The sequence below is a fragment of the Scyliorhinus canicula genome, chromosome 14 (assembly GCF_902713615.1).
Source record: "Scyliorhinus canicula chromosome 14, sScyCan1.1, whole genome shotgun sequence".
Lineage (NCBI taxonomy): Eukaryota > Metazoa > Chordata > Chondrichthyes > Carcharhiniformes > Scyliorhinidae > Scyliorhinus > Scyliorhinus canicula.
The window spans coordinates 661,784-675,201 of NC_052159.1; the positions used below are offsets into that span (position 1 = coordinate 661,784).

General features: G+C 51.6%; 1 protein-coding gene across 1 annotated transcript; it reads right to left on the reverse strand.

Moving 5' to 3' along the window:
• Positions 1 to 4,393: 4,393 nt before the first annotated feature.
• LOC119977763 (protein starmaker-like) lies at positions 4,394 to 13,163 on the reverse strand. The gene is made up of 2 exons (XM_038818967.1): positions 13,112 to 13,163; positions 4,394 to 7,560 (listed from the first exon to the last, which is right to left on the reverse strand). Exons 1-2 carry the CDS (start codon positions 13,161 to 13,163, stop codon positions 4,394 to 4,396), a joined length of 3,219 nt encoding a protein of 1,072 aa, XP_038674895.1.
• Positions 13,164 to 13,418: the final 255 nt, after the last annotated feature.

The following is a 13,418-nucleotide window of genomic DNA, read 5'->3' on the forward strand; positions in this document are numbered from 1 at the left end:
TGTTGGAGATTAAACGTCAAGCAAAAGAGGACGAGAAGAAGGCAAAACGAATCTCGATTGCTAGCTGTTCCCATAAGGAGAAAGATTTAAGTGGAGTTGACCTGGAGTTTCTGCTCCTGAATAATTATAAAAACTCTTCACGACCGAAGAGTTTGAGACAGGGCCTCGGTTCAATTCCCAGGAGCCAGTCACTGAAACAGATTCGAGGAAGTGATGGGAACAGCAGGCAGAGCTCATCACCGACACAGGAGGATGTCAAGCGGTTACGGGAAGTGTCCGAGAAGGTGTTGAGTTTTCAGGTTGGACACGGGGGCAGCCAGCAGCATCGCAAACACATCGCGTTTGCACAGATTTCGCGAATCTCGGAGGAATCCAGCGAGTCAATGAGGAGAAGTTCAGGATCAGTTGATGGCGAAGGCAGTGAGACTGTTGGTCAGGAGCAGCAAAGAGATTCCACGGCAGAAACTAACGGTGCAAGGTCTGAGCAGCCTGCCAGTCCCCGAAAGAAGCAGCAACAACTGACTCGACGACACACCGTCAGCAACGTTCCTCAGCAACATCGGAAAAATCCTCACACACTCTCGGAGAGTTCTACTGAAACCGGTATTCCCAACATCCCGATCGCTCACTCTCAATCAACTGAAAACTCTGCAAATAAAAGCCAAACTCATTTTCCAGAAGATTCTCTCCTTGATTTAGGAATACATAGCAATGAGCAGCTTGCAAATATTCCTGACAAAATTGGTTTGAAAGCATTGCCCAGACCCTGGTCACACTCTGGTGAAAAATCACTTGGAGCATCTACAACCCCTGCCTCTGGAGAGAAAACCACAGCACGCAGAAAACGCTCCATCACTCGAGGTTTTTCAGTTGAGAAAGTACTTTCATCTCCAGCTGTGAGGAAACACTCCATATCATTCAAAGCAGTGAAACCTCTTGCAGCCCACAAGACCCTAAAGGAAGAGGCAAAGAAGGAAGAGTCACCCTCTTGGAGGTTTCCCAATTTCTTCAACAAAAAACCCATCAAAGCTCCAGGTGGGGAGAGTGCAGCAGAAGAGAAGGTGGCAAAACCGGTCGCAGCAGCCTCTGTCCAGAACACAAATATCCTGACTAACTTTTATAAACTTTTCAGTGACAACAAATCAACCAAACGTAAAACCTCATTGAGTGCCATCACGGTGGAACAGCCAGGGACTGACAATGGGAATGAGGCATCGTGAAGAATCCAGCCATACCTCTGCGGTATCAGGTGGTCTCGCTGTTTGGTAATGTCCAGGGATTTACCATCCTAATTCTGACCAGGAATGAAGATAAAAGTTTCATGGCGTCTCAGCCAACTTCTATAAACAGATAACTTGAGTTGCATCAAGCTTCTGAACTGCCCTCAGTGTTTCAAGGTTGGAGGAATGTGGCTTATTGAAGAGTGAGGAAGACTTTGGGACGAAGAGCCTGTGGGGTGATTCTCCCTCCTGAGAATAAATTAAAAGGTTGATCCTCCACTTTGAGATGTTCCTTTGTTTGGGCTAAGGCAGAGGGATTTTAGGAAATCTGTTGAAGACAAAGGTGGCCAATGAGTTGGGTTTGTGTTGTGTGTCATCTGACCAGTGAGTGAGGAACTGGAAATGAAGTCTAATCTAATCATTGACTGGTTGAGGAAAAGAAGGTTTGAAGAGGAGCCAGTTAATAATCACACAATAACCACCCTCTTTCAGAGAATCACCATTCACCTCTTGAGGGAAAGTCAAAGTTTTATAACATTAAAATGTATAATATTTTTGACAATTCTGTGGACATGGAATTAATTTTGTGATATATACATTTAAAATGTCAAGAGGAGGTGTCAGGGGATCAGGGATTGGAACGACTGCACTGAGCACCTGACTGTCTTCATGCTTTGTGAATGTGTCTTCATTCTGTGCTCCCTAGTGTCAGGCCAGTTAGCGGGCTCTCCAAACTGCCCCCTGGAGGTATCGGGGGTAAAACAGATTGCAGTAGACTCTTCAGGGAGATTCTCCGAATGTATAATAGAGAACAAGGAAATGGCAGAGCAATTAAACAAGTACTTTAGTTCTGTCTTCACAGAGGAAGACACAAATAACTTCACAGAAATGCGAAGGAACCAAGGATCCAGTGAGGCGGATGGATTGAGGGACATTAGTATGAATAGAAAAATAGTGGCTGGGAAATGAATGGGACTGAAAGCTGATAAATCCCCAGGACCTGATCATCTACATCCCAGGGCACTAAAGGAGGTTGACATGGAAATAATGGATATGTTGCTTCTCATCTTCCAGATTTCTGTAGATTCTGGAACAGTCCCAGCAGATTGGAAGGTGGAAAATGTAACCCCGCTATTTAGAAAAGGACGGAGGGAGAAAATAAGGAATTACAGACCGGTTAACATAACATCTGTCGCAGGGAAAATGCTGGAGTTTATTATAAAGGATGTGATAACAGAACACTGAAAATATCAATGGGATTAGACAAAGTCAACATGGATTTATGAAAGGGAAATCACGTTTGACAAACCCATTGGAGTTTTCCGAGGGTGTAATTCGTAGAATAGATAAGGGAGAACCAGTGAATGTGGTGTATTTGGATTTTCAGAAAGCTTTTGATAAAGTCCCACGTCAGAGGTTAGTGTGTAAAATTAAAGCGCATGGGATTGGGGTAATATATTGGCATGGAGTTTAAGACTAGGGAGGTTATGCTGCAATTGTATAAGGTGTTAGTGAGGCCACACCTGGAGTATTGTGTTCAGTTTTGGTCTCCTTACTTGAGAAAGGACGTACTGGCGCTGGAGGGTGTGCAGAGGAGATTCACTAGGTTAATCCCAGAGTTGAGGGGATTGGATTACAAGGAGAGGTTGAGTAGACTGGGACTGCACTTGTTGGAATTAGAAGGATGAGGGGGGATCTTATAGAAACATATAAAATTATGAAGGGAATAGATAGGATAGATGCGGGCAGGTTGTTTCCACTGACAGGTGAAAGCAGAACTAGGGGGCATAGCCTCAAAATAAGGGGAAGTAGATTTAGGACTGAGTTTAGGAGGAACTTCTTCACCCAAAGGGTTGTGAATCTATGGAATTCCTTGCCCAGTGAAGCAGTTGAGGCTCCTTCATTAAATGTTTTTAAGATAAAGATAGATAGTTTTTTGAAGAATAAAGGGATTAAGGGTTATGGTGTTTGGGCCGGAAAGTGGAGCTGAGTCCACAAAAGATCAGCCATGATCTCATTGAATGGCGGAGCAGGCTCGAGGGGCCAGATGGCCTACTCCTGCTCCTAGTTCTTATGTTCTTATGGACAGGAAAACAGTTTTCATATTTCTTGTTTTTGGACTATCACTGTCATATTGTAAATATGGGTAAAGAAGCTTATGGAATGTGACTGGTTTAATGGGGTTAGAGGCGGAAAACCTGCAAAGACCAGACATCAATAAGGTAAGAGTTGTCAGGCAGCAGAAGCAGTTTTAGGTAATCCTTGTTCCTATTGTTGGATATTCGAGATAAAGAATAGATTTAAGTGATTTTAATTTAGTATTCCTGTGTAAGAAAGGATAAAACTCTAATTAGATTCATGTTAAACTAAAGTGATTGCATCTTTGGTTTCAGTTCCAACTGTGAATGTATCCGCAATAGTTTCCTAGAACAGTATGTAATGGAACCTACGAGGGAACAAGCGGTCCTAGATCTTGTCCTGTGTAATGAGACAGGATTGATTCATGATTGCATAGTTAGGGATCCTCTCGGAAGGAGCAATCACAATATGGTGGAATTTAAAATACAGATGGAGGGTGAGAAGATAAAATCAAATACTAGTGTTTTGTGCTTAAACAAAGGAGATTACAATGGGATGAGAGAAGAACTAGCTAAGGTAGACTGGGAGCAAAGACTTTATGGTGAAACAGTTGAGGAACAGTGGAGAACCTTCCAAGCGATTTTTCACAGTGCTCAGCAAAGGTTTATACCAACAAAAAGTAAGGACGGTAGAAAGAGGAAAATCGACCGTGGATATCTAAGGAAATAAGGGAGACTATAAAATTGAAGGAAAAGGCATACAAAGTGGCAAAGATTAGTGGGAGACTAGAGGACTGGGAAATCTTTAGGGGGCAACAGAAAGCTACTAAAAAAGCTATAAAGAAGAGTAAGATAGATTATAGAGGAACTTCTTCACCCAAAGGGTTGTGAATCCATGGAATTCCTTGCCCAGTGAAGCAGTTGAGGCTCCTTCATTCAATGTTTTTAAGACAAGGATAGATAGTTTTTTGAAGAATAAAGGGTTATGGTGTTCGGGCCGGAAAGTGGAGCTGAGTCCACAGAAGATCAGCCATGATCTCATTGATTGGCGGAGCAGGCTCGTGGGGCCAGATGGCCTACTCCTGCTCCTAGGTCTTATGTTGTGGAGTCCTCATTCAGAGTGGAGTCTTCACTCGGGGCGGAGTCTTCACTCGAGGCAGAGTCTTCACTCGAGGCAGAGTCTTCACTCGAGGCAGAGTCTTCACTCGGGATGGAGTCTTCACTCGGGATGGAGTCTTCACTCGGGATGGAGTCTTCACTCGGGATGGAGTCTTCACTCGGGATGGAGTCTTCACTCGGGATGGAGTCTTCACTCGGGATGGAGTCTTCACTCTTGGCGGAGTCTTCACTCTTGGCGGAGTCTTCACTCTTGGCGGAGTCTTCACTCGGGGCGGAATCTTCACTCTGGGCGGAATCTTCACTCTGGGCGGAATCTTCACTCTGGGCGAAATCTTCACTCGAGGCGGAGTCTTCACTCGAGGCGGAGTCTTCACTCGAGACGGAGTCTTCACTCTTGGTGGAGCCTTCACTCGAGGCAGAATCTTCACTCGGGGCGGAGTCTTCACTCGGGACGGAGTCTTCACTCTTGGTGGAGTCTTCACTCGGGACGGAGTCTTCACTCGAGGCGGAATCTTCACTCGGGACGGAGTCTTCACTCGGGATGGAGTCTTCACTCGGGACGGAGTCTTCACTCGAGGCGGAATCTTCACTCGGGATGGAGTCTTCACTCGGGACGGAGTCTTCACTCGGAGTGGAGTCTTCACTCGGAGTGGAATCTTCACTCGGAGTGGAATCTTCACTCGGAGTGGAATCTTCACTCGGAGTGGAATCTTCACTCGGAGTGGAATCTTCACTCGGAGTGGAATCTTCACTCGGAGTGGAATCTTCACTCGGAGTGGAGTCTTCACTCGGAGTGGAGTCTTCACTCGGAGTGGAGTCTTCACTCGGAGTGGGGTCTTCACTCGGATTGGAGTCTTCACTCGGGATGGAGTCTTCACTCGGGACGGAGTCTTCACTCGGGACGGAGTCTTCACTCGGGACGGAGTCTTCACTCGGGACGGAGTCTTCACTCGGAGTGGAGTCTTCACTCTTGGTGAAGTCTTCACTCGTGGCGGAGTCTTCACTCGTGGCGGAGTCTTCACTCGGAGTGGAGCCTTCACTCGGGGCAGAGTCTTCACTCGGGGCAGAGTCTTCACTCGGGGCGGAGTCTTCACTCGGGGCGGAGTCTTCACTCGGGGCGGAGTCTTCACTCGGGACGGAGTCTTCACTCGGGGCGGAGTCTTCACTCGGGGCGGAGTCTTCACTCGGGACGGAGTCTTCACTCGGGACGGAGTCTTCACTCGGGACGGAGTCTTCACTCGGGACGGAATCTTCACTCGGGACGGAGTCTTCACTCGGGACGGAGTCTTCACTCGGGACGGAGTCTTCACTCGGGACGGAGTCTTCACTCGGGACGGAGTCTTCACTCGGGACGGAGTCTTCACTCGAGGCGGAGTCTTCACTCGAGGCGGAGTCTTCACTCGAGGCGGAGTCTTCACTCGAGGCGGAGTCTTCACTCGAGGCAGAGTCTTCACTCGAGGCGGAGTCTTCACTCGAGGCGGAGTCTTCACTCGAGGCGGAGTCTTCACTCGAGGCGGAGTCTTCACTCGAGGCGGAGTCTTCACTCGAGGCGGAGTCTTCACTCGAGGCGGAGTCTTCACTCGAGGCGGAGTCTTCACTCGAGGCGGAGTCTTCACTCGAGGCGGAGTCTTCACTCGAGGCGGAGTCTTCACTCGGGGCGGAGTCTTCACTCGGGGCGGAGTCTTCACTCGGGGCGGAGTCTTCACTCGGGGCGGAGTCTTCACTCGGGGCGGAGTCTTCACTCCGGGCGGAGTCTTCACTCCGGGCGGAGTCTTCACTCTTGGTGGAGTCATCACTCATGGCGGAGTCTTCACTCGAGGCGGAGTCTTCACTCGAAGCGGAGTCTTCACTCGGGGTGAAGTCTTCACTCGGAGTGGAGTCTTCACTCGGGGTGGAGTCTTCACTCGGGGTGGAGTCTTCACTCGGGGTGGAGTCTTCACTCGGGGTGAAGTCTTCACTCGGAGTGGAGTCTTCACTCGGAGTGGAGTCTTCACTCGGGGTGGAGTCTTCACTCGGGGCGCAATCTTCACTCGAGGCGGAGTCTTCACTTGGAGTGGAGTCTTCACTCGGGGCGGAATCTTCACTCGGAGTGGAGTCTTCACTCGGGGCGGAATCTTCACTCGGAGTGGAGTCTTCACTCGGGGCGGAATCTTCACTCGGAGTGGAGTCTTCACTGAGAATAGAGTCTTCACGCAGGGTGGAGTCTTCACTGAGAATGGAGTCTTCACTCGGGGGGCAATCTTCACTTGAGGCGGAGTCTTCACTTGGAGTGGAGTCTTCACTTGGAGTGGAGTCTTCACTTGGAGTGGAGTCTTCACTTGGGGTGGAGTCTTCACTCGGGGCGCAATCTTCACTTGAGGCGGAGTCTTCACTTGGAGTGGAGTCTTCACTCGGGGCGGAATCTTCACTCGGAGTGGAGTCTTCACTCGGGGCGGAATCTTCACTCGGAGTGGAGTCTTCACTCGGGGCGGAATCTTCACTCGGAGTGGAGTCTTCACTGAGAATAGAGTCTTCACTCCGGGCGGAGTCTTCACTCTTGGTGGAGTCATCACTCATGGCGGAGTCTTCACTCGAGGCGGAGTCTTCACTCGAAGTGGAGTCTTCACTCGGGGTGAAGTCTTCACTCGGAGTGGAGTCTTCACTCGGGGTGAAGTCTTCACTCGGAGTGGAGTCTTCACTCGGAGTGGAGTCTTCACTCGGGGTGGAGTCTTCACTCGGGGCGCAATCTTCACTTGAGGTGGAGTCTTCACTTGGAGTGGAGTCTTCACTCGGGGCGGAATCTTCACTCGGAGTGGAGTCTTCACTCGGGGCGGAATCTTCACTCGGAGTGGAGTCTTCACTGAGAATAGAGTCTTCACGCAGGGTGGAGTCTTCACTGAGAATGGAGTCTTCACTCGGGGCGCAATCTTCACTTGAGGCGGAGTCTTCACTTGGAGTGGAGTCTTCACTTGGAGTGGAGTCTTCACTTGGAGTGGAGTCTTCACTTGGGAGTGGAGTCTTCACTCGGGGCGCAATCTTCACTCGAGGCGGAGTCTTCACTTGGAGTGGAGTCTTCACTTGGAGTGGAGTCTTCACTCGGGGCGTGGAGTCTTCACTTGGAGTGGAGTCTTCACTCGGAATGGAGTCTTCACTCAAGGCGGAGTCTTCACTCGGATGGAGTCTTGATTCCGAGTGGAGTCTGTGCTGGAGGTGGCTTACAGATGTCTCTTCTTATACCCCCTCCCTTCTCTCTTTCATGCCCTTCTAGAAGGTTCACTGGCTTCCAGTCAGTGGGGTTACTGGAGGGGGGATGCTGCACCCAATGGGATTGCTGATTCCATATATGGAAGATGCCAATAGTCCTTGAGGAATCCATTCTCAGGTGAAGGGAGCGCAGAGCCTTTTCCATATATAGTGTTGAGGTGCCGTTGAGTCTGATTGATACTGGTCAATACACAGAACACTGACCTTATTAGGCCAAGGTCGATCACCTCCTCTGACCAGAGTGATGATATGCCTGTGGGCTTTATCATAGATGGATGGTGACCTCCAACCAGCAGGTGGTGCTGCAGACACACCAGGAGGTCTTTGGACCGTGGTCATGTGACCAGCGACTCCCATATAAGGGAGCCACCATCAGATGGTGGCAGAGGGTAGTAAGACATACATGTGAATTGTCAGTGCGAGGTGCAGATTCCAGAGGTGTACAAGTCAAGGTATTTGGCGGATTCCTTTGTAAGGTACAGAAGACCAAACACAACAACTAGTGTCTGAATTCCCATCAGGCCTGGCAGTTCAAGGTGTTGACTGTGGTTTAATTTAGATTCTTCAATTCTATATCTGGCCCAGCCTTTTAAGATGTTGACCATTTTGTCTCAGCATCGAATAGATGAACTCAACCGAGAGAATTTCCATAGAATTTTAGAATCATTCCAATGCAAAAAGAGGCCATTCGGCCCATCAAGACTGCACCGACCCTCTGAAAGAGCACCCTACCTAGGTCCACTACCCCACCCTATCCCTGTAACCCCACCTAACGGGCACATCTTTGAACACTAAGGGGCCATTTTAACATGGTCAATCCAAATAGGCCCCCTATTACAGTTTGAAAGGGAGTATTTGCAACACCGAGATAAGTAAACTCCGATGGGGAGCACCTGAAGGAAACATTGGCAAAGGGCTGGAGGTCTGCCCCTGAAAGCATCCTATCTGGCTGCATAACAGCCTTGTATGGCAAATGCTCGGCCCAGGAGCGTAAGAAACTTCAGGGAGTCATGAATACAGCCCAGTCTATGACACGAACCTGCCTCCCATCCATTGACTCCATCTACACCTCCCGCTGCCTGGGGAAAGCGGGCAGCATAATCAAAGACCCCTCCCACCCGGCTTACTCACTCTTCCAACTTCTTCCATCGGGCAGGAGATACAGAAGTCTGAGAACACGCACGAACAGACTCAAAAACAGCTTCTTCCCCACTGTCACCAGACTCCTAAATTACACTTTAAGGACTGAACTGATCTCTTCACACATCTTCTTTACTGAGTAGTACTACACTCTGTATGCTTCACCCGATGCCTGTGTCCATGTATTTACATTGTGTATTTATGTATGTCCTGATGCACTATCAATTACAACGAGAGTAGGATGTAATCGAGGCTTTATTACACTGAGATGTGTGGCCTCCTACAGCAGCTGGCAAAATGGCTGCTGTACGGGGAGCACACATATTTATACTCCGCCTACTGGGCGGAGCCAGCAGGCAGGAATCTACCCCCATACCTGTAGTACAGGGGCCTTACCGTAATACCCATATATACAATATAATACAACAGTGGTGCCGACCACATGTCCTATGTTTTCCATGCATGGAACGATCTGTCTGGACTGTAGGCAGAACATTGGCCGGGATTCTCTGCTGTCTGGCGGGTGGGCCATACCAGCGCTGAGGTGTGGCGTGAACCATTCCGTCATCGGGCCGCCCAGAAGGTGCGGAATCCTCCACACCTTCAGGGGCTAGGCTGGTGGTGGTGGGGTTGGCTCTGTGCCAGCCGGAGCCGAAGGGCCTCCGCTGGCCGGTGCGAGTTGGTGCATACGCGTGAGCACCCGCGTATGCTGGCATCATCCCAGCGCATGCGCAGGGGGGGTTTACAGCGGCTGGTGCGGAGGGAATGAGTGCCCCCACGGCACACGCCCCCCCCCGGCGATTCTCCGGCCCGATGCGGGGGGGGGGGGGATACACCCCCCCCCCCCCAGCGATTCTCCGGTGCGGGAGGGGGGGGGGCGGTGGGGCGGGATACACGCCCCCCCCCGGCGATTCTCCGGCCCGGTGCGGGAGGGGGGGGCGGGGGGGCGGGATACACGCCCCCCCCGCGATTCTCCGGCCCGGTGCGGGGGGGGGGGCAGCGGGGGGGTGGGGGGGCTGGGATACACGCCCCCCCCGCCGATTCTCCGGCCCGGTGCCGGGGGGGGTGGGCGGCGGGGCAGGATATACATCGCCCCCCCCCGGCGATTCTCCGGCCCGGTGCTGGGGGGGGGGGGGGGATACACGCCCCCCCCCCGGCGATTCTCCGGCCCGGTGCGGGGGGGGGGGCAGCGGGGCGGGATACACGCCCCCCCCCCCGGCGATTCTCCGGCCCGGTGCGGGGGGGGGGGATACACGCCCCCCCCCCCCGGCGATTCACCGGTGCGGGAGGGGGGGGGCGGTGGGGCGGGATACACGCCCCCCCCCGGCGATTCTCAGGCCCGGTGCGGGAGGGGGGGGGCGGTGGGGCGGGATACACGCCCCCCCGGCGATTCTCCGGCCCGGTGCGGGAGGGGGGGGGCGGTGGGGCGGGATACACGCCCCCCCCGGCGATTCTCCGGCCCGGTGTGGGAGGGGGGGGGCAGCGGGGCGGGATACACGCCCCCCCCGGCGATTCTCCGGCCCGGTGCGGGGGGGAGGGGGGGGGGGGTCGGGGAATCCCGCCCAATATTTTTCACTGTACCTCGATACACGTGACAAAATAAATACAACTGTACCAGCAGCAATTCTTTTTGCAAAATTAATCTTACATCCGGAGATGGTGAAAAACCGAACAACAGCATCAATGAAAATGGCAACCGAAACATCAGCTTGAACACAAACAGTAGCTCAGCCCCTCAGCCCCGGTATCACAGCAACCCACCTCCATCAGCAGCTCAATGGACAGCGTGAATAACATGGGGGTAGGGGCAACCCTGCCCAGACCCTCTCTGATACCATTAACATGGGGGGAGGGGCAACCCTGCCCAGACCCTCTCTGATACCATTAACATGGGGGTAGGGGCAACCCTGCCCAGACCCTCTCTGTTACCATTAACATGGGGTAGGGGCAACCCTGCCCAGACCCTCTCTGATACCATTAACATGGGGGTAGGGGTAACCCTGCCCAGACCCTCTCTGATACCATTAACATGGGGGTAGGGGTAACCCTGCCCAGACCCTCTCTGATACCATTAACATGGGGGTAGGGGTAACCCTGCTCAGACCCTCTCTGATACCATTAACATGGGGGTAGGGGTAACCCTGCCCAGACCCTCTCTGACACCATCCGTGAGGCCACCTGTGGCACTCAACCAAATCCAATTAACATGTTCCTCGCCAAACTTAATCTCTGCTGTGTATAAATTGGAACATTCCATTCCATCCAATCATAGGCTCTCTCCAAGGAGATCAACATGTCTAACCCACTCCTAAAAATACTGGATCACATTCCGTAACATTCTGACATTATTACTGGTAAATGGACCCTTTATAAACGCCGTTCTCACCTTCCCGAATGATCAATGGGAGAATTCTCTCAAACTGTCACACCCACATCTTAGACAACAACCAAATCAACATTGCGAAGTGGGATTGGCCTACAGGAAGCCACATTTCTCTGGGTTCTTGCCTGCCTTCAAAGTCTGGGAAACATTTACTTCCCAGAGTGTTGGTTGGACCAGACCTGCTTCGAAGGAATGGCTGTAAATACCAATCAATGGTCTGGTCTGCAGGCCGGAGCACTTTCTAGTGGCCGGGAGCTTGGCCATCAGGGATTCAGATAACAATTAACATCTCTGCCCACAAAATAATTGGCCGAGGTCAATTCCGCAAAGTCCAGAAAAGCCTTTGTGACAAACTCCAGGGAGTAATTCAGTGTCCCAGACACATTCATTACCAAGACTGTTTCTCCATTTACTAGTCCCTTAACAATCACAGATCTACCCTCACCCCACCTTGTTCTTTACAGAATTCTCCACCTTGAAGGGAACATTCGTCTCGAGCAAAATTAAAGCATAATGCTCACTTGTTCTCACGGTCTCACAGTGAATTGACGGTATTACAGCCACCTCAGGACTCGGCACTACGCTCACCTTTAAAACCTCTGACATGGCATCAGCAAACCCCTGACAGAAACACCTCAGCCTCGGACACGCCCGAAACATATGGACATGGTTCGCAGGACCCCCCTCCACACACCTGCTGTCCCCGGTGTGTCTGGTGCGGTAGGGTTGAAACCTGCCTCCGCACAAAATCCCTCACCTGCAGATACCGGAACCTATTCCACACAGCAACTCAAAACTCCTCCTCCAGCTCCTCCAAGCTCGGGAAGCCCTCATTGTCATAATATACATGGTGCAGACACACCACTGATGTGGACACACGGACCAATCAACATGCACAAACACCGCAGCCAATCACCAGTTAGAATACACACACTATAAGGCAGAGGGCATCACGGTTCCCGCTCATTCTGGGTGCTGCCTCTCAGTGTAACAGGAACTCATCCAGCCCAGCACAGACTCTCACCACATGCTGAGAGAATCAACTGGTTCGGACAAGGCTCAGGTCTCCAGTTTAAGTTAGCATCATTTAGACCCACAGTCATCGTGTGTTAGTTAGAAGTTAGTTAATAAAATGGAGTTGAACCTTCCTCAGTGTTGGTAGTTTATGTTCATCTCTCAAGTCTACACTAGCCAACACTTCACTCATCAATAAAGAGATCCCAAAATCTCTTGATCCCTGCCCACTGCCACCTCTGAAACCCCCGCCCAACCCCCCTGGAGCAAACCAGTGGTTATCACATATCAGTGCCCACATCGACCCCCCGTCCAACCCCATGTGCTGCTTCCACTGTCCCCACTCCCTCAGGGCTGCCACTACTACCGGGCATTGTGGAGTACCGAGTCGGCAGGAACAGCTGAGGTGCCCCCAGGCTCGTGTCCTCACATGATGCCGCCTCCACCCCTCCCATACCGACCCCTCCCCCAATACTCACTTCCTGATGGCCGCACTATTAGCTGCCCAGTAGAAATGAATGAAATCGGTGAGAGCCAGCCCCACCCCCTGCACTCCAGCAACACCATTTTCACCGTGGGGTTTTACCCACCCGAACAAATCCAGAGATCTCTGCGGTCACTTTATGAAGAACGCCTTGGGGATAAAAATTGGGAGGTTCTGGAAAACAAAAACCTCGGGAGAACCGTCATTTTAACTGTCTGTATGTGCCCCGCCAATGACAACAGGAGCACATCCAACCTCCGAAAGTCTCCCCTCATCTGATCTAAATTCAGTTTATACAGCTGCCCCCACTCCCCCGCCACCCGGATGACCAAATATCAAAAGCTCCCCCCCCCACCCATCACCTTGAATGGCATCGCACCCAATCTCTTCTCCTGCCCCCTCGTCTGGATCGCAAAGACCTCACTCTTACCCATATTCAATTTGTATCCCGAATACTGGCCAAATTTCTCTAATATCCCCATAATCCCTCCAATCCCCCCCAAAGCGGGTCTGATATGTAGAGAAGTAGATCGTCCACGTAGGGCACCCCCCCCCCCCCCCCCCGCTCCCGTCCTTCCCCTGCCAGACCCCAACGGCTCCATATCCAAGGCAAACAACAGTGGGGAAAGACGACATCCCTGCCTCGTCCCCCGGTGCAACCTGAAATAGTCTGATCTGACCCGATTCATACAATTTACACACACTGCAGAGGAAGGCCATTTGGCCAATCGAGTCCG

Bases quoted from the DNA above. Each gene is read 5' to 3' on its own strand.
- LOC119977763 (XM_038818967.1), bottom strand. From the start codon at position 13,163: ATGGGGATATTAGAGAAATTTGGCCAGTATTCGGGATACAAATTGAAT. The intron at 7,561-13,111 runs GTAAGAGTGAGG...ATCCGAGTGAAG, and splicing joins GGGATACAAATTGAATATGG to ACTCCGCCTTGAGTGAAGAC.